This window comes from Schistocerca americana, chromosome 4 (genome assembly GCF_021461395.2).
Source record: "Schistocerca americana isolate TAMUIC-IGC-003095 chromosome 4, iqSchAmer2.1, whole genome shotgun sequence".
Classification (NCBI taxonomy): Eukaryota; Metazoa; Arthropoda; class Insecta; order Orthoptera; family Acrididae; genus Schistocerca; species Schistocerca americana.
In genome coordinates this window covers 381,017,066-381,043,604 of record NC_060122.1, presented here as the reverse complement: position 1 = coordinate 381,043,604, position 26,539 = coordinate 381,017,066, and the positions used below count along the sequence as shown (strand labels likewise).

Below are 26,539 nucleotides of genomic sequence, written 5' to 3'. Positions count from 1 at the left end.
AGCGATCGTCTCCAGCGGGAAACAAGCTGCTATTTGAGGTCACTTTAACAATTTGTAGCTGCGTGCTTAGACTCGCGCTTTCGATAACATACGACAATGTCAAGGACTTTGTCAGGTGCCTCTTCACTGACATACTGATTTCCCGTCTGCCCACGCACGTAGCCGATCATTCGCGATGCATGTCGGCAGAGGAAACTAGTGTGATGTCACAAGTTTGTTGCGGGGCCCCTATTTCCCGTGGGCCCTCGTTCAGTAGATGCGACTTCGTAAACATTGAGATGCGTGAAAAAAAGTACTCTTTCCTTAAAACGGTGGACAAATTACCCAGACAATAAACACACTAACTTATTTGTAAAGTAATCAGAAGTTTGAAGAGGTTTTACACATGGGAGTTCACTAATTGGCTTATAAACCACTGCGGTGGTCACCTATGATGATTATTAATTATGAAATAAATTATGAAATAAATTATTCATCGTTCGGTATACTTTGTTTGTACTTACATAGCAGTTTTGAAACAGCTTGCAATGATCTGCGTTATTTAGGGAAATATCTCTACCCCTATAGTAACTAGGGAAAACCTGATACAATAAACACGGAAGTTATTTCAGAGGAATAGCTTCGCGGCACCATTTATCAGACGAACTGCGTCGGATAAGAAAGCCACTGGCAGGTCTAATTCTGGGAAATGTGGGTAAGTGGCTGTGCATAGTGCTAATGCCACCCTTAGACTGCAGCACACATCCGGCTTCTAGAAATCTGTGTCGGGAACATCCAATTGGTAAATAAAGCATTTTCTGCAACACATCCATATGAAAGTGACCAGAACTTCATTCCAACTGCAGCCGTCCGAAGTGAGGTATCAATACTATGTGTTAAAGGTTTCTTGTAGATGATATGTTCCAAGGTAACCATCAATCACAGGGTGAAGCATTTTCAGCGAACATGCCTGTTTGTAACTTACTCAGTAGACAACCGCACATCTTCTTTTCACGGTTGAGTCGCAGTACAACACTGGAAGTGATAGCGTGGAAGGAAAGAATGCAGTTGAGCCAACATCTGCGTGTAGTGTAGTATACCTGTAGGTGCACACAAACACCTTCATGTTTTCCCACCTGCGTCTTTGCGGTCTACAGATGTTAATGGACGGCTTTGTCCCCTTGCGATAGGTGCACATACCATTCTGAAAGACGATAAAATTGCGCCAAACATACCATATATTCAGCAACTTATGTCGAAAATAATACACCTGATGATTAAGCAATGGAAGCTGCAGGAAGGAATAAAAGCAATGTAGGAAAAGACAGATTGCTACTTACCGTAAAGAAGACACTTTAAGTTGCAGATAGACGCAAGAAAAAGACATTTACATGAAGCTTTCGGCCACAGCCGTGATCAGTAAGACACACACACACACACACACACACACACACACACACACACACACACACACCGTTCATACACACAAGCAAACAAGCAGTTGGCGGTCATGTGTGCATGAGGTGTGCTTACTTGTGTGTATGATCAAGGCTGTGGCCGAAAGCTTTATTTATGTAAGAGTCTTTTAACTCTGTCAGTGTGCAACTTAACGTGTCTTCTTTACGATAAGTAGCAATAGATTTTTTCCTGCACTGTCGACATCTGACGATTAAAATTTTACGTAAATATAAACAGAACAGAAGTAACTTGATAAAAGATCATACTAACACATCTTCGTAACTGCCAACAAATATAATTTTTAATAAATATTGAGGGAGAAAAGGGTGAAGCATGGTACAATAAGCCTTCATTAGTGTGTTCGGAAATGAAATTACTACGTAAATTTCCGGTTATTCGATGTATCCTATAAGGCAGAGGTTAGACAGTATTTTAAAAAGCGTCCCGCCAGAGACTGTGTCGCCAAATGTATTCTTCTTTTGGTTTCCTAAAACCAAACAAGGGGGCGATACGAATATTGGGCATTGGACGGTAGAAAAGATAGAACCCGAGCGCAAGGCTGAGCAGTCCTGCGCGCTGTCATCTGTGCTATGAGAACAACTGGCATTAATTTATCTGCCGGGCTTCTTGGACATACGCGCTACAGCCAGATTGGTTAACATCAAAGCTAATTAACTCCGGAACGTATCGAATTTTTTCTGACTATAGTTTCTCAGCACAACCTACCCCGCAGCACCGGTAAAAGCTCTTCAGGCTGCTTCTGATCAGCCTGTATATGACACTACCGCCTGGCAGACATTCCATCGGATGGCATAGAAGGTCTCCACGAGGAAAAAAGAGGAAGGAAGATTAGGTTTTAGTGTCTAGCCAACTACGTGGACATTAGGGAGCACATACTTGGATTAAGCCAGGACGAGGAACGTAATCGACCGATTAAATATCCCAGCATTAACATTAAGTATTTACGGAAAGATCGTAAAACCTAAATCAGAATGACCGGTCAAGGATTTGAACTGTCGTCCAGCCAAATGTGGGTCGAACTTGCAGTACACCGCATTACCTCACTCCATCCCGTGGGAATAGACAATTACACGTGTGGTGGTTACAGTCTGTTAAAGTGTCCATGATTATTATATAAATTGTAAATTTCCTGATGCGAGGTTAATGATGATAGTTTCATCTGATTAAAGCAACTATGACTGTGTCTCAGACAGGATCCCTCTTTTTGTTCGATACTGAGGCGCTATTCCAGTGCAATGGGAGAGCCTCTGCAATGCTGTTCCAGTTTAAGGGGAATACCAAGTGGGCTGAGGCGTGAACGAGAATTAGAATTGAGAAGGAAGACGTGTTACGGTAGTCCGTGCAGTTGCGCAAGGCCACAGTGCCAGTGTTTAGCGCCTCTCCCTAGTGAGCACGAGACCTGGCTTCGAATCCCGGCCTTGGTACAAAGTTTCATTCATCGCTTCAGTCTGCATGTATACAGAAAGTTAGATAGTGTCGTAGTGGTTGTTTCGCAGGTGAAGGTGGGTATTCCGGAAGCATTCCTGCTAAACTGCGAGTACTATTCAGCAGCAGTTTTTTGATTCAATAGAGAAACGATAAACTGTTGGATTTTTCGTTTTTTATTTATGCCATGTAATTTATCTTACACTTCTGAAGGTTCTATAAAATTTTTTATTGTGGTTACCTTTCCTGTAATCGTGGAAACCACCTCATATGCCCCTGTTGTCGAAGTTTCGCGTGTACTCGTCTGTGTCAGTATTTGCAGTAGAGAGCCGTCGCCCCTAGCATAGGAGAAAGTATGAGCGCGCTCTCGGCACCCCTTTCTAGTGTGTGGGCCTAGAATGTGCAGGCCGGCAGCCAGCAGCGGCTGTAAAAAGTCTCCGGCGTGGGCGTACGCCGCTGGGCGCCTTTCACAAGTGACCAGTGGCCAGACGGAGCCTCGGCTCTGCGGCGCCGCCGGCGGTGCCAGCTAGTATTAAGGCCGCTTTTTGTCCACGGCCGGCGCGCGACAATTCCTCCGGCTCCGGGAACGGAGGCACCCATGCACTACTGGCGTTGTAGCGGTTCCTCCTCCAGAGTTCTCTAGAACCATCTTGGGCGCTAAGGTGTCTTCCTTGCAATCCCTGTCATCTAAGATGTCACGTGAGTCAACAGTTATCAAGTGAGCACTACTTATATGCGTACGACATTGGAGTTCCTCTGTTGTTGCAATGGTCGGACTTCCGTGCGTGTCCGAATGAACAAGCACTGCTGCGATTACAGCCGTTAAAAAGTAAAGTATTTTGGGATAACTCGACACCCTACGAGGGAAATTGAAATTGAAGGACAACTGCTCAAAAAATTGTACAACACACTTCTTCAGATATTTGTTAGACTTCAAGTTATTCATTTTGATAGAACGAAAAATTTAATTAGCACAGGTCGTGTAATTCTTTAATTTGTAGAGTATAACGCAAAATGTCCACTTCATTAAAGTTCGGGAGATATTGCTTGAGACATGATTGTAGGTGACAGACAAAAAGGGGAAACAAAAATAAATAACAATAATACTTAAGAAAACGAACTTTTGCCAAAGAGATGAGAAACTGTAGTCACCTAGTTAAATTAAAATATCTGTAAAAATCATACAAAGTGATTATGAACAATTTTCGCATGTAAAACAGAGTTCGTCGCCTTTTTCAAAACCCATCTCGTGGAACCATCTGTTGCACTGGCCGGCACACTTTATCCATAATTGACTAGCAGTCACATCATAGTGAAAACCACCACATTCACCACCGTAGTTATCTTTATCCTTGATATTCGCAACCGAGCATACTACATCCTTCCCTGAACGTCGCTTTGGTTGCTGTGTGGCCGCTTTCTCCCGAAGTTGTCTTCGGTAATTTTCTGATGTGAGAACGACAGATTCTTGTTTTCTAGACACCTTCCTTCCAGAAACCTTACTTTGTACAACTTGCGCTGGTGATATTTCCTCAAATGAGGACTGAGTAGGTGGTGGCCGGACCGAGTCATTATCCACAGCGATGTCATCGCCTACTCTAACTTGTGGGATATCGTGTGGCGTAGTGACCAAATCATATTCAAAGACATCTTCAGTCAATACATCTGGTTTATATGGATAGATCTCACATTTTCACTCGTTAGATTGCCTGTTGTTTGAATCTCCCTTTGTGATGCCCTTTCCTGGGTGATGGAGGACGAAGCTTCGGCACGCCTCGTTATAGAAGTGTTTCAGGTTTTTGAAAGATGATACATCAAGAGGCTGATATTTTCGGGTGTTGTGCGGAGGAAGAGACAGCACCTCAATCCCTAACCGTGATGCTTGATCCAGCACGTTGGGGTCTTTGCAATTGGAAACGTGACCATACAAAATGTTCCCTTGAAGTTTGTACTTGTTCAGATAATCCAGGAAGGAAGAAAATACCTTACTGACCACTTATCTAGATTCGGACATGTGAATAGATTATCCATTTGGCAACCCTATTGAATATGAGGGTTTTTGTCTAAAACGTCCTTCATGATTACAAAAGGTGGAATTAAAGTCCCCGCCGACTGCTGCAAACCATTACAGTCACAGTAGAACCACTTTCTCCTGTAATAGCATGAAAAAAGTACTTCTTCCCTCTCGGAGAAATGACCTTCCCGCCTTGAAAATGAGCTGAAGTGCAGTGCCGTCCGCACTGAAAATTCTTTCCAGATCTTCCTATAATCCAAGCGTATTGTGCATTGCTCTGAGTTTTGTAAAAAAAAAATCCGCATTTCTTCTTTATTGAGTTCCCTTGAGCGAGCACAAGCTAGTCACCTAGATTTCTCACACATAAATTTGGATTTCTTTCTAGGAAAGAATAAACCCAATCATATCTTGTCGTTTGTTTCGAACAGTTTGATATACGACTAATGCTATTCCTTTCTGCATGTTTGAAAGCGAGTTCTCTCACATCAATCACTGTTAACCCAAATCCTTTGGCATCCAGCAGTAACAAATGCGGTAAGTGTTCATCCTCTACAGCAGCGGTTAGAGTGACTCCTTTTCCATTCTGTCGATTACACACGTTGCCATTCAGAACTCTTGAACGCAACGTGTTTCTCGGTATCGAGAATCGTTTGGTGGCACTTGCAAGGGACATTTTGCTGTCTCTCACTTCTTGAATAGCGGCGGCCATACCCTCCGACCTCCATTGACAAAAGTTTTTCTTTGTTTTTATACTTGCGAGGCGTTATAGAAGGTAAATAAATAAATAATTTTACACGTTACTTCAAAGCAGGAAATCCGAAATTTTGGGAGAAGTCGGCTTGTCGGAATCATCCCACGCGAGAGTATCGAAATCTACTCGAACTGTACGACTGAAGAAGAGAAGGCACTGTAGTCACCCAATGAGTCACAGAACTTTTCCCTCCCACGACAACAAAGCTAACAGGATGCTTTCAACATGACAGTTAGAAATCATTCATTATCACACATGTCTACAAAGTACGTTGCTATTTTCACTGCTAATCTGGACTCACCGCATTATTTTCTGCGGTTTCTTATCGTTGTTTAAACTCGCGATGTAAATCAATACAATACACACACATTAAACAGGTTTCCCACTGTTCAGGAATGTACTTCTAGTCTGCTTCGCTAGAATGCGCTACCTTGTACATCAGCGTTGTGTTAGAAGTGTCGAGGTCTCCCAAGTGTCTAGATATCCCAAAATTATGTTGCATGAAATGTATTCACAGCTGCTGATACGAACAACCATCCGTTGACAAGGGAACGACGACATTAAAAATTTGTGTCGACTCGGGACTCTAAACACGATTTCTCGCTTTACACGAGAAATCGCCTTAACCGCTATGGCTGTCCGTACACGACTCACGGCCACACCCAAACTTCCATATGTCATAGTTCCTGCGTCACAACATGTAATCGTACACATATTTAAAGTCGCTGCTTGGTACCGGAGGATAAATACCATACTATTGTGCCTGCGTTGTTAAGAAGAGCGATGCAATGTTCTCTCGGACATGCGTACTGAATCGAATTGGGGAAAAAAGGCATTTATGACATAACTTGACTAAAAGAGGGGATCAGGTCATAGGATACAACCTGAGGCATCAACGAATCATCAGTTTGATAATGGAAGGAAATATTGGAGGGAGTGTTTAAAAATTGTAGAGGGAGATCAAGGTTTGAATACGGTAAGCAGGTTCAAATAGACGTAAGTTGCGGTATTATGCAGAGACGAAGACACTTGCACAGGATAGACTAACATGGAGAACTGCATCACACTAGTCTTCGGACTGACGACCACAACAATAACAACCCTTTGTGAGTATGCTACAATTCTTGAGGATTCTTCTAATAAATCTACTTGGCATATGTGTTTATACGAATGTTTTTCCGCGATCGTTCCCTCGTAAATCACTCCGTACGCTTGCTGCAATATGTTTGTCGGATGTGTTTTGAGTGTGTGTTCGAGAGTTCTATAATCGAATAATGACAGTTCTTTCCTACTGATTATGCACATTACATTACATTTGTTTATGTTGAGTTTCAACTGCCAATCCCTGCACCAAGTCTGGATAACCTCGAGGTTTTCCTGCGTTTCGCCACAATTTTCTATCATTCTGACTTCCCTAACACGGTGAATGGGAACTTCACCGAAAAAATTTCGGAGTTCGTTCAGGATATTTTCTGAATATTTCCGTACAAACTATTGGTGGTCTCCGATGGCTCATTACAGAGTAACTGCGTTGTTGTTGATTACTTGTCCCCATTTACCTTTGCGTTTGTATTGCACTGAAAATATTTGCATAACAGCAGAAATGTCCACTTTACTCTTATCCCTCAAGCCTGCATTCAGTATTACGCGGCTGTGTCTCTCGTTTTGTTTCTCCGGCAGCATTGGTTTTATGCTAACACTGATGCACAACAGTGTGAATGGTGTGGCTATCGAAGACTCGGCCGATATGCACCTCGTGTATAGGTTCAATGAATGCAATGGAAGAACAGTACAAAGACGCGATGCTGAAGTGTTCCCGCGACGACGGGAACCACGTCACAGTACATCTGCACCTACCTGACAGTTAGTGTTTTACTTCGTGTTTTGTGTAGTACATTGTGATTTTCATTGCACGTTATAGGCTTTTTCACTGTTGTAAAGGTATTTCGGAAACGAAGGTAATTATAGTTACAAAAACGAGTAAACTATTATTACGTTAGTACTCTGTTGGGCATCCGAAGACCATGGGTCCCTGATACCAAAATATTCCTGGACAAAGGCCGAAGTTTTGTCAGTGGAACGAATTCTACCCCATAAAAAAACACAAACGGTTACATACGATTCTTTGACACCTGATCTTTATCCGATATGAAGTCGAATGACAATGAGTGCGTCGAGACGTATTTTACGAATGAACTATTGAGTTTAAAACTGCGTGGCGCCAGGTGCAAAGTTTTCGTATAGCTGGTCACGGTGCAAGTAGGATCCCGTGTTTCCGGGAGAACTAAGGGACAATTTTTTCTGGCTCCCCTCCCCTCCATGGTGCTGAAGACCGCTGTCGGCAAGATGGCGGCCTGGTGGAGGCGACCTCGTTCACGCCTCTGCTCGCTGGCCACACGTGAAGCCCACGCCAGCAATCTCCGCGCCGCGCCACCACAACACAAGCATATAGCGCCGTAGGTTCGTCTGTTGCGCTATCGCCCGACGTGGCGACCGCTGTTTCTCATTCCTCTAGCACTGCGTTAAAACAGCTTAAGTCGCAAACGTTACCCCTAGTTCTGTCTAGACACTTACCGCCTGGTTACCCGTCTTAAGTTTTACACACACACACACACACACACACACACACACACTCTCACTCACTCACTACTTCCGTATTTTAGCAAAACATGTCTTCTCTTTCACAAGACGCTGTTATGGTTCAATAGTAATTTGAAATACCACTTTTGTAGGAGGCACTTGCTACATCGTTGAAACGGTTTCAGAAATAGTAATTGACTACAGTTTCCGTATATCTGCAAAGTAATTCCAGGTTCCGTCCCTATTACATGCTTTGAGGACTTACAATGGAGATGGAATTCTTGTCGTATTCAATGCGAACTGCTGTCCAGAAAACGCGGAACAAATGCATAACTGACCTATACCTATAGCAGGTGCTAATAGCTATTGTCGTGCAATAACGAGTGGTCAGTAAGTGAAGCAAAGACAGGGTGTAAGAAGTTACGCGTCAGAACTACGATCGAGAGCGTCCACAGCTACGGACAAAGGGGGAAGAGGCAGTTTCAGTCCAGGGGAAAAGAAATAAAATAAAAAAGTAAAAATAGGATCTTCGCTTACCTGCCCACCTTAAACAGGCGTACCAATTCAGCATCACTTTGAAGAAAACCGCAACGTGCTATGGATACTGAGCAGTAGCATGTGTGTCCAGAACCATTTCTTGTGGGTTCTCAAAACGGTTTCGCCATTTGCGTCTGTCCTCCTTGCAGTTCTGAATTCTAAAGGCTTCCTTTAGCCCTTTACCTTCAGTTCGAGTCGGTTTTTCTCGTGTTACCAGCTAACGTGAAAAACTACTAAAAACGTGAATAGGAAACGTATCACATTTATCTTAATATTACCTTCCTGACAGCAAAATAACATTTTCGAACCTCGTGCAGAATCTCTCAGTTTAAGTACAATGTATGTCATAGGTATATATTATAAAGTGGTAGCATCCGTATATTTGGCAATTAATAAACACAGGTTTTCAATAGTTTTGAACTTTATTTTGTAGTAACTTGTGCTTAGTTCGTTTCCTCCAAACCCCCCACTCTCAAAAAAACTAATGCAAGGTCCTAGTTCCCTGTAGCTCTGATCCTGCGTGCACTCTTGCGTACATTTCGTGTATCCTTCAATGCTGGGCAGTATTATCTCATTCATCATACGGGATGTCCTAGACGGTTCCGGCCAAAATTATTCATATCTACGTCTATACTTTGCAAACCGCCTTACGCTTTGTGACAAATTATAGAGGATTCTAAACTGGTTGCTAACAGAGATGTAAGACTATGAGTGATTTGGTTTGTAATGACATAAGCGGTGACCTCCAGTCTCAGTGCATGGATTAAAACAGCGAATAAAATTTTGACATTCGTCTCAAATATCCCTGTCGTCTGCTGCAGAGGTCGATTGATAGTTAGAATTATACCAACTACTGTCTCTACAGTTTCTATCAATGTTTCGTACAATGAACTCACGTAACCATATATTTAAAAAAAATCCTCCTGCGCAAACGCCCCAGATGATTACCTGTCGTTCGTCGTAGTAGCGCTACCAACATCTGCGCACAGATATAAGCTGTTTACAAAAACGTCCCTCAGGTCCATGGCTTATTTAATACGTTACCAGCCCGAAATATTTTTCTCCGACGATTGCTTATCTCAAAATACTCAGTTTAGTATCTCCCAGCCGGCCGCTGTGACAGGCGCTTCAGTTCGGAACCGCGCTGTTGCTACGGTCGCAGGTTCGAATCCTGCCTCGGGCATGGATATGTGTGATGTCCTTAGGTTAGTTAGGTTTAAGTAGTTCTAAGTTCTAGGGGACTGATGACCTCAGATGTTAAGTCCCATAGTGCTCAGAGCCATTTGAACCATTTTTTTAAGGATCTCCCATCGTCTGTGTAGTTGACGCCGAGACTTTGGGATATCCTGCATACTCAAGTTACGTACGCGGGACATTGTGCCATCATAATGTAACATTATACGTACTAGTATACACTCATACACCAAGTTTTTATAGTCATAATATAAATGAAACCAGTCTCTTTGTATTGTTGTCATTAGCTGATTGCTGTTTATATCACCAAAGCAAATGTTTTCGTCAAGAAGTGAAGTACAACAGATCAAAAATAATGTGTGCAGTACAAAACCTATCGGTTCAGGATCGGTAACTACTACTCGCTAAAATCCATCAAAGTATGCATTAGGAATTTACAAGCTTCCTATAGAAATATGGTGTTCTTGAAGGAAGCTAGCTAAATTATCCATGATATAGATTATTCTGTTAGAAAAACATTGTATAAACAAACACTCTACACTCATTGATACATCTATTTGCAATTGACAATTGAATGAACAGTTTGTTAGTTGCTGTGTTTTATTGCCATTTAATTGTTAGTTGCTGTGTTTTACTGTCATTTAATCGTGTTTATGATAGTTGGAGTTATGGAATATTCTGCCCAGAAGCCGACGTTGGCTTCAGTACACCTCTTTCGACAATTAAAGGATATTTTATCATCCTGCTTAAGAGCAATTTTTTGCATTTGAGAATGAATCTTACGTTTGTTTCATTGTAAATGTAGTGAAGATTACTGCTAATACAGCATTCTACAAACCATAGAATTGTAGGGAGTTAAAATCAGATTCCACGGATGACTGTGTGGTAATATGAACATGTTTGTGTAAAGCAAGCAACCGAGCGTTACACTGAAAGTTCCATGGGTTTTCATAGTTGAGGAAATCTCCGGTTGCTTGTAACTTAAATACATTTAATACTTTGAGTTGTTCAAACATATATGAGTAAACTCTGATTTGTGTCAATTTAGAAATAAACTACATTGGTGACGTGGTGTTTCGGATGATGCTGGGAATTTGTTGATACTTTCTTTTCGATAGTCTGTCGTTACCTCCTCGACAGTAGACCCTAATGTAGCCAAATATTTTGTTGTTTAAATTTATATGAAGACATCAGTTTACTAGAAATGTCCCTTCAGCCAGAGGTACACTAAGCGCCAGTTTTTGTATTTGAAATGGTAGCTTTGAAGATTCAGTGCACACTGAACGAACGGTAATGTGGACCGAGACGTTCAGAACGGAGCTGTGTCTTTGTGATCTTTTATTGCAGCGCTTATGTGTCATCAGCTGGCAGTGCCTTACGGAGACTATTGATGGTGTTACAGGACATGGACCTGATAGAGGTGCTGTGGAAGCAGGACGTGGACCTGGGGTTCTCCCTGGAGGAGCTGCAGCCCGCAGACAAGCCCGGCAAGAGCCCTGCAGACGATGACGTCGCCACCCTGAAGGCCATCGCCGCTAGCGACCCCAAACCGCGCTCTAAGGTCAGTACCACCCACATCTCGTCTCTCTCTCTGTGCTCTGCTCTCTTCTGTTGTGCACGAGGCACAACACAAGAGAGCATTTAAAAATTTAGGTCAAAATTTGTTAGTTCCTCATTACGTACATCAGGGACAGCCGAAAATTCGGCACGCGAACACTGCCCTTGCACTGATCTGGCGGCACACTTCCACCATCACCACACCACACTGAGTGTGAGGAGGGGAAGGGGGTGTGGGGGGGGTGAAGACACTGCATTGTGATGGCAATGCACTCGCACTTCATACAACTTGGTTCAATATTTCTTATTTCTCAACACAAATTTTCAGTATTTTTTAATTATTTTTGGTGCGCGGAAGACATAATTTTTATCCGGTACAAATTGTCGGCGTACGGACAGATGCAGGCTATTACGCGTATTTTCACACTCAGGTTGCTACGTAATCGTGATTTGTTTAGTTTCATAATCGATACAAGCGTTTCACACAAATGCTAAATTAATAAATAGATTGATAGTCAAGGAATGAACGTAGGAGAGCAGATGCAGGAATCCTGCATCTCCGCTCACGGCGAGGTCCTAGTGGAGGTTCACACACACATGTGGATCGAAAAATTTTATCACGTTTGCAACCTCATTATGGAGATGTGGAAACTCTTCCCAAGAAAAACAACGTAGACCTCATGGCCAGTTTTAACGTAAAAGAATTTGTGTTTTAAACGGGAATTGCCCTGGAGATCAGTCAGTTCCATCTGGTCATGCACACGAGCACTTTCAGCTGAAATAGTAAACAATCTCGAAAACAGCTCGAAAACGGATGTAAAACTGGCAGTGTCCTAAAAAGGTTTAGAAAACTGTGTTTGTAATTTTTTCAAGGGCACAAAGAATTCTTCAAAACTCGCGTTTTGTTGTTTTAGGCTTGTGAGCTAGGGAAATGGACGATGTTTTTTGTCAGAATTTGTCCCTTCCACAGTACGATTTTCTTTTTCAATGCATCCCCAGCAAATCAGAAATAAGTTGTTTCTCACTTTGCAGCGTCTTACTGTGGGCAGTGTGGAGTGAAGTCCAGTTAAAGTGAAAGATGTGCAATCCCTCCCGGATGTTCTGATTTCCTTTCGTGCTCTCCTTTTTCCTTCACAAATTCAACAATAGCGGGCTTCAAATACAAAAATCGGTCCACGTATGCCCGTTGACGTAACCAACGTACTTTTCAGTAATAAATGTACGAGTTTATAAGGTTTCCATAGTCTCTTCAGTCAATCCATCGAAAACTGTTGCAGCCGACAGTGTAACAATGCGCACAACGTAAGAAAATTTAGTACTGTATTCTTACCACCAATTTCATCTTGCTCCATGCCTGCAAGTTTAACACAAAGTGCTTCTTAATGTACGGAGCAATGAATGCAGTCTGTCGATAGTTGTAATTTTTTACTCTTTCAGTGTCAACTAAATCTTTAAATTCTTTCTGCATGGTAATGTGACATCACTTCGTAGCAAATTTACAGTACCCACCCCACTTATGTGACTGCATGATAGATATTGAGAATTCTTATCGTTGTCTCCTGTCATTCCAATTCATTTTTAAAGGTTTGTGACGCTAGATAGCTAGACTGACTCTTCTTGTGTAGACAGCCACTGTACCTCTGAACTCCCTTTGTATTTGTACCGTGAAGAAATAGCGAAGGGTAAACAGCACTGATGCCACTGCTGGGGTGAAGAATGTGCCGGCCGAAAAATAACGCTCCGCGGTGCTACGTGAAATGTTCTTCCGAGAAGCATCCAAGAAAGCCGAGACAAGTTAAGCCTCGGCCCGCACACGTGCAGCACATTGTGCTCGCTTGCAGTATGGCTCGCCGTGTACGTTCTGTACGGTAGCGATCTAAACCTAGGCTACGTATTCGGCATGTATTTGCTGGAAGTGGCTGTACTCATATTATTACCATTCCCACATTACCAAATACCATTCTATACATAAATGTCACTATAAAAGTAAATAGTTGAACACTATACATTGAAAGTTAACAATTACAGTAAACGTGGTTTTTTTCACTACACATGCTACTAGTTGGTAATAAAAATGAGTTTTTGAAATAGCAGCAATCCACAAAAAACGCTTTCAGTTTACTTCCTCAATCAGCGTTTGCTATCTGTATGACATTTTCTCTTATCGGACAAATGATCAAAAATTTAAGTAGCTGGAAAATGCATTGCTTTAGAGTAGTGCTACAGCATTTGGCGCCGTCATCAAGAAGGTGCGACGGCACACGTAGAAAAGATTTAGCGACGCGCTGCTAGGATCGTAACAGGTCGAAAGTAAAACACAGATTCTCGGGGCACCTAAATGGGAATCATTGGAAAAAAGCAACTTTGTTCTCCCAAAACCCTGTTGGGTAAATTTACAGAACCGCTATCTTGTGGAATACTGCGACAATTATGCTTACTTAATCGTATATCTCAGATATGGATCACGAGACTTAATATAAGGTAGGTTAGGGGACGTAAGGAGACGCTGAGACAGTCATTTTCCCTCGCTCAATGCGATAAAATAGAACTTGGAAGTAAAAGTAGATGCTAGTTAAGCTTTCAACTTGAGTTGTTGTTGTGTACGACCACGAACGGAACCATTGCAATGCCGTCAATACGTTCCAAGTGTCAGTCGTGGTCAGAACTGTGACCTGTGTATCTCTCTGTGCTTTACGTCGGAGCTAAGTGGATTCGAACGTGGGCAAATTATAGGTGCTCGTACGGTGGTTGCTTCCGGAACGAAGAGAGAAGAAATGTTTAGTGTTTCAAGAGGTACCGTATCGAAGATTTATAGTACACTACAGGCCATTAAAATCGCTACACCACGAAGATGACGTGCTACAGACGCGAAATTTAACCGACAGGAAGTAGATGCTGTGATATGCAAATGATTAGCTTTTCAGAGCATTCAAACAACGTTGGCGCCGGTGGCGACACCTACAACGTACTGACATGAGGAAAGTTTCCAACCGGCCGGCCGTTGTGGCCGAGCGGTTCTAGGCGCGTCAGTCTGGAACCGCGCGACCGCTACGGTCGCAGGTTCGAATCCTCCCTCGGGCATGGATGTTAGTTAGGTTTAAGAAGTTCTAAATTCTAGGGGACTGATGACCTCAGCAGTTGAGTCCCATAGTGCTCAGAGCCATTTGAACCATCTCAAAGTTTCCAACCGATTTCTCTTACACAAACAGCAGTTGACCGGCGTTCCCTGGCGAAACGTTGTTGTGATGCCTCGTGTAAGGAGGAGAAATGCGTACCATCACGTTTCCGACTTTGATAAAGGTCGGATTGTAGCCTATCGCGATTGCGGTTTATCGTGCTGCTCGCGTTGGTCGAGATCCAATGACTGTTAGCAGAATATAGAATCGGTGGGTTCAGGAGGGTAATACGGAACGCCATGCTGGATCTCAACGACCTCGTATCACTAGCAGTCGAGATGACAGGCATCTTATCCGCATGGCTGTAACGGATTGTGCAGCCACGTGTCGATCCATGAGTCAAGAAATGGGGACGTTTGCAAGACCACAACCATCTGCACGAACAGTTCGACGACGTTTGCAACAGCAGGGACTAGCTCGGAGACCATGTCTGCGGTTACCCTTGACGCTGCATCACAGACAGGAGCGCCTGCGATGGTGTACTTAACGACGAACCTGGGTGCACGAATGGCAAAACGTTATTTTTTCGGATGAATCCAGGTTCTGTTTACAGCATCACGATGGTCGCATCCGTGCTTGGCGACATCGCGGTGAACGCACGTTGGAAGCGTGTATTCGTCATCGCCGTACTGGCGTATCACCTGGCGTGATGGTATGGGGTGCCATTGGTTACACGTCTCGGTCACCTCGTGTTCGCATTGACGGATACAGAAAATGTTGGACTGCTGCGCTGGCCAGCGCATTCTCCAGATCTCGCACCAATTGAAAACGTCTGGTCAATTGTGGCCGAGCAACTGGCTCGTCACAATACGCCAGTCTCTACTCTTGATGAACTGTGGTATCGTGTTGAAGCTGCTTGGGCAGCTGTTCCTGTACACGCCACCCAAGCTCTGTTTGACTCAATGCCCAGGCGTATCAAGACCGTTATTACGCCCAGAGGAGGTTGTTCTGGGTACTGATTTCTCATGATCTATGCACCCAAATTGCGTGAAAATGTAATCACATGTCAGTTCCAGTATGTTAAATTTGTCCAATGAATATCCGTTTATCATCTGCATTTCTTCTTAGTGTAGCAATTGTAATGGCCAGTAGTGTACATCCAGGGAAAGCATCATCATCATCATCAACTAAGTGACAACACGAGCGTAATTATATGTCGAGTGATCGTGACGAACGGTCATTCAAGATGATTGGACAGCAAATAAAGAGGACGACAGCTGCAAAAGTCACTGCAACGCTGGATGTCGCATCGCGAACCTAGTCAACCCCTCGACTCTTATAACTGCCATCTGATTTCTGTACAAATTGGTTCAAATGGCTCTGAGCACTATGAGACTTAACTTCTGAGGTCATCAGTCCCCTAGAACTTAGAACTTCTTAAACCAAACTAACCTAAGGACATCACACACATCCATGCCCGAGGCAGGATTCGAACCTGCGACCGTAGCGGACGCGCGGTTCCAGACTGTAGCGCCTAGAACCGCTCGGCCACTCCGGCCGGCCGAACCTTGTCAGCACCAAAACGACACGAGGAGTGCTCCATAAGCAGAGAATTGCAGTCCGAGCTGGAATTCCAAAACCACACATCATTGATACAAATGCCTAACGGGAATACATGGTGCCGAAACTGTAAAACCTGTTTCGTACTGTTTCCAACTTCTAGCCGTACGTTGTACGTTTGGAGAGTGAAACATGGCAGGGATATTCATTATTCGGGCAGCCACGTCGTGGTGTTCCATAGGCCCCATGGTTGCTCTGCAAGGTCGCCTTACTACCAAGGATTATGTGACCGTTTTGGCTGCTCGGGTCCATCCCATAGTACAATGTGTGTCCCCCAGTGGTGATGCTACGTTCCAAGGCCTCTGCTTACGCAGCTCACATGGTCTAGGACTGGTTTTATAAGCATGAGGATGAATTGCCGCATCTCCCCTAGACACCGATATCACCATATCCCAGCATTATTCAGCCTTTGTGGCCTACTTTAGAGAAAAGAGTGCGCGATCGCTATCCGTCTCTATAATCGCTACCTCAGCTTGTCACTCTTCTGCAAAGAGAATGACATAAGATTCCCTTGAGAATCATACGGACCCGTATTTATCCATTCGAGACGATTGGAAGCTGTTTTGAATGCCAACGCTTTTCCTACACCGTATGACGCACTGTAATGTGCTGTGGTTTTTTGGTGTTTCTATATTTTTGTCCTCCCCTTGTAGATATCCCATGTTGTCGTCTTACAGAGTGGTCTGTAACCTGCGACACACACACACACACACACACACACACATACACATACACATACACACACACACACACACACACACACACACACACACACACACAGAAACATTACATCTGTAATAGCGTACCACATGAGACGTAATGTCAGGGTATACCAAACCCATCTTCTAGGGGCGGATGATATTGCCCCTTTCGACCTCAGTGTTGCATACTATCACTTACTTTTGCGTTTCTATTTAATTTGACGGCTTTTTAGTGATTGAGATTGGCCTAAGAGCGACCTTTCCTGTTGCACATGAGAGGAGGTCGATTAGCCTCCTATTACGTCTTGCACTGCAGTCTTGATCACATTTTACTGGTACGCGGTTCGATATATCTTTAGAGATTCTATTCATTCCAATTATTCTTTGTGGTTGTTTCGCAGTTCGACATATCTTTGGACATTAATTCATTGTAATTATTCTATGTGGTTGTTTGTATTTCAAAAACGAGTGTTAAGGTGCTGTTGAATTAGTATGTTGTAAAAGGTACCTTCCACCTTACAGGATGAACATTGCACGATTACACGTAGTATTCATTTTTATACGGTAAAGATTCCGTCTTGTAGCTGGGTGTTCTCGGAATGTTACGCTGTAAGACATTAAGAAGTGGGAATATACAAAATATGCCAGCGCATCGATTTAGTCCAGTCGTATTCAGCTGATATAAAAATTTGAATGTGAGAATATTGTTGATGTTGTTTTTGCGCTGTGCAAAAACCAGTTTTGTGTATGCCCACCAATGGTTTGTCGTTGCAGTACCATCGCAGTCAGGCTTCTATTATTCGTTGTAAAATTGTTAGTGTTATTTATTAAACTCTATGTTTCGAATCTGCACATTTTTGTGTTTGATTTAAGAAGTGGTACACTATTGCATGGTATAAGTTTTCAGGATTTGAAAATATCCCAAACATAGCAAATATAGCTAGAAAATATAATTTTCAAACAAATATGCTATCTATAAAGGCTGTTTAGTAAAAAAAAACTGTTTCGTCTCAACCATGTAGTGCAGATCTCCTCTCCATATTACTCTCTTGTTTCTAAAGTTCAAACCTTGACTGGCTGGAAAAGTTTTTCAGACGACGATAAGACTTAAGAAGCTATCATAAAGTGTTTGGTAGAATACGGAAACATTTTCACATCGATGGAATAAAAATACATGGACATCGATGAAGTTCATAGAAAAAAGCGTAACTACATGTATGTAATTTGTTGAGTAAGGTTTCCGTCAGAGTTGCAGATAAGTTTTTGATTAGTGACTAGGTTCGCACATTTTCATTCTTCTCAAACCATTACTTGCATTGGAAAGTATGTTATTAACAAAACGTTTTCTGTGCACAGATAACGTCAGTGCAGTGAATATTTTGTGCATACCTGCATTTATAATACATTTATTGCACTGCTGTTATCTGGGCCCACGAAGTGTTTGAAAATGTTGTAATTTCGTGTTTTGTTGATACCATTGTACGTTACAATGTAGATAATGACTTGAGAACGAACCTAAATGTTTGAAACTAGTCACTAATAAAATGTTATTTGCGACGCTGACGGATATCTTAATTAATAAATTACAGATATATTGAGTTGCTGATCCTGATACCAGCACAGTGTTGGAATTACGTAACTAAAAATGTATTAAAATACATCAAGATAACACAGAAATACAAGCTATCAAAGATACATGTATAATTTGTATCTTTACTTTCCAAATAACTCTCGTAAATAAGGATAAGTCGATAGGATTTGCTAGTTTAAATTCAAAACGATTACACTCGTTTAAAATCCTTTGTTGGTATTGTTCAGCTGGTTTGACTTTTTCATGGGATACTGTATTAAAAAATGTAGTCCACAACGCTTGTACCTTTGTCCTGCAAGATGGGAAGTTAAACGAGAAACACTACACTCATTCAGAATTCGGAAACGACTGTACAGTTTGAGTGATCATACAAGTGGGTACATGGTTTTTCTCTTCTTACTTGACGGTGACATTCACGTGTGATGATGGTCAGTTTACAGAAACAGGCGCGAAACCCGCAGTTAGGAAAGTTTTATATCAGTTGCAGGCCTTGCAATAAAAACAAGGGAATGGAAATTTGTGGCAAGGTCTTATGGGACCAAACTGCTGAGGTCATCGCTCCCTAAACTTACGCAGTACTCAATCTAACTTAAACTAAGCTACGCTAAGAACAACACACACACACACACACACACACACACACACACACACACACACACATGCCCAAGGGAGGATTCGAACCTCCGACGGGGGGAATAAAAACAAGGTAACTGCAGGAAGATGTAGAAGGCAGCAAACCATAAATATAGTCAGAGAGGACGTGTGTACTTAGTGGAAGTAACAGCACTTAGCTGTGGGGCAAAACCGGAAATTGAGAGGGCGCGAGGTGAAGGCACGGAACTGATGTTCACTGACGTGGCTGTTGCTTTTGCAGGAAATTGAAATCATTTGTCCATTTGTCCCGGCCAAGGCAGCCTGAGGAAACTTCGCCAGCCGGCCTCTCCCGCCGAACGAACTGTGCGGTCACTCATTTTCATCGCTAAGGCAGCTTTTAGGTAATCGAAAATTTGATGGCTGTTAGTCAGATACGAGAATTAGAACGGAATACAGCGTCACCAGCACTGACCAGCTATGAGAATGTTTTTCACGTGGGCGCCGTTCATCATAGGTCTGCAGCATAAGATGATAATGGCGATTGTATTGTAGCCGGAATTGAGCTAGTGAAGCCAGTTCCATATCATTCAAAAGAAGTAACTCTCCAAATTACTTGAACAACCAGAAGCACACTTCACGCTGACTTTTCCCTACACTACTCTTCAGTTATACGCATCCTTGTTGATACTGTACGTTCTCGTATGCCGTCTACAACCTGTCATCGGATAGTCTCTCTGTCTTTCCTTATTTAAGTTAAGAACTTTTTCGGTCCCTCTATCATCCATTCATCTCACTACATGTACTGCCCACCACCATCCCACTTATTTATGTATTTTTTTCGTTCAGAATTACGTCTTCCTCTCCATTCTGTTCCCTGATCTATTTTCTGGCCTCCTTGTATCTCCTAGTAATTTCCAAAATTCTCAGTTTTTAAATGGTTTTCGCGTTTACTGTCCACCTCTTGCTACTATAAATCAGAACTGGTAGTAAACTCTCTGTTTCAGGCACATAGGAAGCTCCATTATGAATACTGTATTTGGTTTGCCAAACGCACTCCAGGATACCAAAGCACCTCCCGGACATTTTATGTCTTTTTGTTTATTTCATTTTCGATCTATTCAGTCGTCTTTATGATCAACGGTGCTAGTCACAAAAGCTCATATTACAGCTCTGTAGCGTCATTGTTAATTTGTACAATTTTCTTTCTGGTCATAGTTACTTTAGTCTTATTAAAATTGATTTTCAGATCTACTGACGAGCTTGCTCTGCTACGTTCTTCCATAATTGTTGAAGTTTTTGCCATATCTCAGCAAATTTGATTTTAAACATGGGTCTGGTTTTACCAAAGCAAATGAATCTGAACAACCGAAGAATTTAAAGAAAGCCACGGTTCTCAGAATGGCGTCCGTCGTCCTGAAAGAGAATGAAATGTGGAAGATATGGTTCAGCCAAGAACTAGGCAAAACTGCCTTTTCATGCAGTTTTCGGCTGGCAGCTGATACCAGCTTCAGTGTTTTGCTTACGGTACAGACTGAAAAGTACGCAATGGATTTCCATTTGCAGAAAAAATTGAACCAAAGATGGTTTCACGTAAATCTCATGATCCGTCAGTAAGCCCCCGGAGATTACAAACACAAAATATGAGAGGTAGTGCCTTTAATGCTTGACAGGATACGACTGTACACACAGGGGAGACGGTAAACATCAGAATCGATAGTAAGGTATAGTGGCCGAGCTCCTTTCAGACTAGATGTCTATCTGGCACGCTGTCAGCTCCATTGCTCAGATTTCTGAGAAGAGTTACGCTATTTGTGAAGTGTTTATTCGACTCACAGTAGAGCATATAATTCGCGAGTGGTTGAGGAGACGCCCTACGTAACCGGAATGATATTTTTAAGAATATCAGAACGTGCACACGCCCAGAGTAGTTCAAGTACGAGCTACTGCATTCTTGAAACCACAGTGATAGAACTAAGTGTATTTGGATACGATCAGAAGCGAACAGGCAGACTTTTCCGCATACTGTGAATGGATAAAAAGGGGGCGAGGGTTAAAACTGGTTGAACGTACTCTCTGCTGTACTTTATGCGGTTGCTGTCAGATTTTGATGTTGATGTGAGGGTTAGTTTTAATTACCATCTCAGAAAAATAAAGTTACGTAATAATTTTTTGATTATTGAACAGGTACGTGTCTGCAGTCTTGATACACAAGAAAATCCCCACCCAAATACCGCAGCACGCCGCTAGAGGAACCAAAACAAAATGGTTCTCCCCATTCACAAAGTGGGGATGGCATGCTACGGTACTTTGGAGCGGCTATTTCAGAGTGTATCAGGATTACAGCCATGTACCTATGAAACAAACTAAAAGCTAATTACAGCCTCGTATGTTTATCAAACTTGTTCAGATTAGAACCGTGGCGCATAGCTGTATGCAAGACATCACATAAGGTGATGAGCCAGAAAATCTGCGTCTCTTATCAGTGCGGTACGCTCGTAACATCATATTACGAAAAGGTACGATGCTCTTTTACCACATGTATACTCAGCAAGTCACCCTCTTCTTCAAGGCCGTTGGTAGCTGTTTGACCGCTCTAGGCGAGAATTGAAGAATGATGCACCCTTTTATTTACTACCATCAGTCTCCCGATATCCCCCGGCCACTCCACCACCACCACCCAGTTCAACGGCAGAAAAATGAAAATCTCTTGTTATCCTTTTACTCATTAAACTAAGGTGAGCAGACATCCTTATTTTCCGGGGACAGTCCTCAGTTTTCATGCTTTGTCCTCAATTGCTCGTAAACTCGTTGAGGACAACAGATATACCGGATTTCTTATTTTTTGTCCTTAATTTTTGATATTTCCCAATATAATTGAAATAGGAAGAATGTGCTGAACATTCTAGAACTCAGCTAAATATACTTGTGCAACTAAATTTGGCATCAATTACTTATTTTATTTAATTGCAAAAAATGGACTACTAAAGGTTTAGAACTATTTACGAATTAATTTTTCCTTGAATTTAAAAATTATGCTATACTACTGAGAGGCGTGTGAAGAATGAGCTAGGGCATCTGAATAATCGTAGTGAAGTGTAGTTCCTGTTTTAATTGAAATATTTTTAGAGTGAGCAGTAAATATCTCTTTCTTACTTTAGTCAAAGTATGTAAAGACTTCTTAAGTAACTGTTCCGTATGCTTTTTAAAACAGTCCTGCTTAACGATAGAAACGGCCCTGGCAGTCCTATTCCTTTACCTGATGGTGCGTGGGAAGAAATGCCTCCTACGCATCTCCCCAACTTCGAATTTGTCTGATATTACTGTGACGATCAGTAGCCAGGATACACGTGGGCGGAAATAATATGCTGCTTAACTCTTCTTGAAACGCAAGCTCTCCGAATTTTAAGAGCTACATATTCAGTGATCAGCCGTGCTTCCATTATGGCGTTTACTCGCGGTATCTGCCCTTCCCCCCCCCCCCCCTCCTCCTTTATCTGCTTCCCAACCCTCCCCTCGCTTCTCCCTTCTTCGTTTCTCTCACACTCACTCCTTCTCCCCCCCCCCCCCTCTTCCTGTAAAACTCTCTCTCTCTCTCTCTCTCTCTCTCTCTTTTAAGTCACGAGCAATACTCACAAATCAATCGTAGAAGAGTTTTGTAAGCGGTATCCCTCTTGGTTGGATTATACTCCCATTGGACTCTCCTTAGTAAGCTGCATACTGCGCCATCTTGATTTATCTGACTATTCTGCCTTAAATGCTTCATTATAGCCTCTAGATACCTAGCTGTTTTCCGGACTCCAGTGACCGCTCGCTATTAGTGTAATCAGCCTGTTCTACATGCACAAACACATTCCTCATGCCATCGTATGGTACGTGGCGGAGGGTATTTTGTAGCACTACTGGGCACTTCGTTAAGGATCTTTCCTTTTTTTCTGACATTTAATTATATTTCTATAAGTTTGTGGTTTTCCCGGCATAATAATTGCTCAACTGGCTCTGGGATATTACGCTGATGTGTGCAATAACTGAATATTTTTACGACTCTGATACTTGTGATCTTCATATACTGAAGAAGCTGTAAAGAGTTGTCCCTACTACAGCAACATCCGACTACGTCTGATTTTGAGCATGACACTGACATTCAGATTCCAGTCTTCGTAGCGAGGGGTGATCTTTTATGCATTTTGTAACTCGCATTAAGCGACCCCCTTTGTATACATCGAAATTTCAAGAGTGTGTGTCTTCTAATCGTAATCGTAGATAAAACATTGATGCACTATTTTTGTCTTCCGTCTGAACAGTGTAATTAGTATATTGGGTCTGTTCCGTCTGTCGTGACCGTTAAGTCTGCAGTATTTTGGAATGGACAAGGAATTACTTGCATTAACCTCTTAGAGAAACAATGGCATACATTCTTGCAATTTTATCGACAGACAGAGTTTCCATATTTTTCAGGCGTGAATATGGGACATTATTACTTTCTCTTCTGATATTTCGGGTGAGAATCTTCCAGCCATTGTCAAGGAGAGTCGGTGACTGGCGTCCGAGAATGAAAACGTGCATGTTTATTCGTTGAGATACCAAAACCTTGGGACTCGAAGCTCATGCATGTAGCTCATATGCAGCGCTAGCCACAAATAGAATTTTACTGTTACGAGAGAAAAATATTGCAAGTGGCAAGTATACAGAGACTCGCTTGTGCCCACCGGCAAGGACGACAGCCCTTATACTGACTGAAAGGTGACTTTGCTATTACGAAATGCGGGGTATATAAAATTCAGTCCAGTGTTGTAAAGTTGTGTAGAACGAAGCGCGCACTCACGCTTTCTGCAGCCAAACAAATCTGCGGTCTTGAGCATTGTATTTCCAATGGTAATTTCAAAATTACGGTAGCTTTCAGATGCTGGGCAAAGTTCCATACGTTTGGCAGACTGTGCTAAAGGGTGCAATGGAAAGCCTTGTAGCAGACTGCCTGATCAGCCAGGAAGAGGATCTCCTCCTCTGTCTAGATACGTCGTGGGATCTTCTCGTTGTATATCTTCATTTGCACTGGAACTTATGTTCGAGCCTAATCTGCCCAGCATCCTAACATCTGTCATTAATTATAATATGAACCACCTGACTCACATTCATTATGGATTCGCAGCTTCCTGAGTGCCTCAGCGTATAAACAGGCACTCTTTCCTCTAATCAGTCAGCTACCGACACGCCTTGGAGGGCCCCCAATCGAAATACTTAGTAGGGAGCAATGATGACCCTGATGCAAGCCTGAAAACCGATGGAATAAACAGATTATTATTAACCTCTATAATACCAACTAGATGAAGAATAACATTCGAAACGTCAGAGTTATTTTGGTTTTCGGTACGTGCCAATACAGCCATCTCAACACAGGAAATATAATTCTACAGTTTGTTTTGACAATGCAGAGCACACATTACTTAGATCGCACCCTGGTACGGAGATACAGAAGCTTGTCAAAGGACAGATTACTACATAAAACAAATTTTACATCCACAGTATATTGAAACGAGTAGAAAATGTCAAAGTTTATAGCTCCAGAAAGTGACGTTTGATTATAACGAAGCAGCAGATCACACAATGTAGCAGGCACGAAACTGTAGCAGTGGGATACGAAATATCACCTCGTCCACTCTGATCTCAAGGTTTTCCCCAGTTCGTCTTTCACCAGTGAGAAGACGAGGTTTAGGAGAACGCAGTACAGAAGAGGACTTCGTCGCGTAGGAAAGGGCTTCACTGCCAATATGAGCTATTGTTTGCCGTGATTCGTCACTGTTTACTTACGTACAGGCTGTGATCTAGCGGGAAGGACACTGAAAAGTAAATAATGTTTATAATATCAACACTTTTTGTGTCACGTTTATCGAACTTCGCCGCACACGAATATGACATTCCCGGCGTTCTAAGCAGTTATCAATGCGACGCAGTGGTTAAGACACTGGACTCTCATTCGGCAGGTCATCGATTTAAGTCTCTACATGGCCACTCAAACTGTAAAAAGGAGACTGCCGGTTTGCTTTCCCAATCCGGGCTTGTACGACATCTCTAATAACCATGTCGTCGACCGACGGGACGCTAAACCCTGATCTTCCTTCCGCCTTGTAAGTGCACTGGGCGTGTTCCGGGTAGACTTGCTGCAGCGTTTCTGCCTGCACCCGCCCTAAGTGAAGTTGTGGACTTCACTGCTGGCGTCGTGTGCGCCCGTGGTGTACCGGCGCGATGAAGACGTGACGCCTGGCCGAGCCAGCGGCTGATCAGCGCGCATTCACATTCAGCGCCCGCCTCGTTAACACGCATTGTGCTCCTCTCGGACAAGCCGCTCTCAGCCCTTTGGACCCGTCAGTTTTGCCCCGTCTCATCGGAGTGGAATTTCATTTCTTGTGTCTGTTAACAAATAAAGGATGAAGATGCGAACGCAGGCGTGAGGCGGAAGGATAGAAATGTCTCTGTCGTGACGTTATCCGGCGAACCTTTTGGAAGATTACTGGGCTTGTAAGAACCGAGGCTTAAGGGGAAAACATGTCCTCAGTCTTGATTGGCACGGATGCATTTGTACCTAATGCCCCCACCATTTGCTGCTGCTCTTGAGTAGGCATTAGAAGGGCTCTGAACAAAATAATTCCAGCGATGACATTGTTCGCACTTTACCCATTAGGCTCATCGAATCCTAGCGATGCATCCGAAATTTGGCCGACGGGAATCGATCGGTTCCCTGATTTAAATCCCATAGTCTTTGAGGGGGTTAATCGATATAATTTTTGGTGATTGGTCCCTCCAGTGGGGGACTTTGACTTCGGCTCACAGACCGCGAGTTTCCAGAAGAATAGGGTACACGAATCGTCACCGTGTGCTGCCTTGTTTCCTTTCATTCCATACTCAAGAAAGAGGGTTATTATTTTAACTCCCCGTCGATATCGAGGAAACTGGAGACTTAACTACACACGAGTAAAGGAATGAATCGATAATGGCCTACTCAGTGAGCCATCGTGGTATCGGCCCTGTGACGTGCTCTTTCATTAAGAACTATATTTCCAATGATGTATCAGTTCTTCCACATATCTGTCAGTTTCGTAAAACTGATAATTTATAACTCGGTTACTTAGCTGGTTTGTTGTTAGCTTCGTTGTCTACTTCAGGTTACAACTGTTGTCTTCAGTTTTTTATGTACGAATAATTACCCAGAAACTTTAATTTGGATTATGAAAGTAACTCCTACTGGTAAATCCAAAGAGTTCCAATAAGTTTAGTTTTCTGTATTTCCATAGCCAACAAGCAAACTTTTTCACAGTAATTAAACAACTTTAGCAGAAACACAATTCCTGTGACTACACAAACATGCCTTTCTACTACATCAAACTCCTCATGGTTCCCACAACTAAC

The 26,539-nt window shown here is 42.7% G+C and overlaps 1 protein-coding gene across 2 annotated transcripts in view; it reads left to right on the top strand.

The window, feature by feature from the left end:
* The window catches only part of LOC124612270 (segmentation protein cap'n'collar), a 383,857-nt gene that overhangs the window by 160,683 nt on the left and 196,635 nt on the right, over nucleotides 1-26,539 (top strand). For both annotated transcript variants that reach the window (XM_047140366.1, XM_047140365.1), the window contains exon 2: nucleotides 11,362-11,520. In XM_047140366.1, coding sequence (XP_046996322.1) covers nucleotides 11,362-11,520 — 159 coding nt within the window. The remainder of the gene's footprint in view (nucleotides 1-11,361; nucleotides 11,521-26,539) is intronic.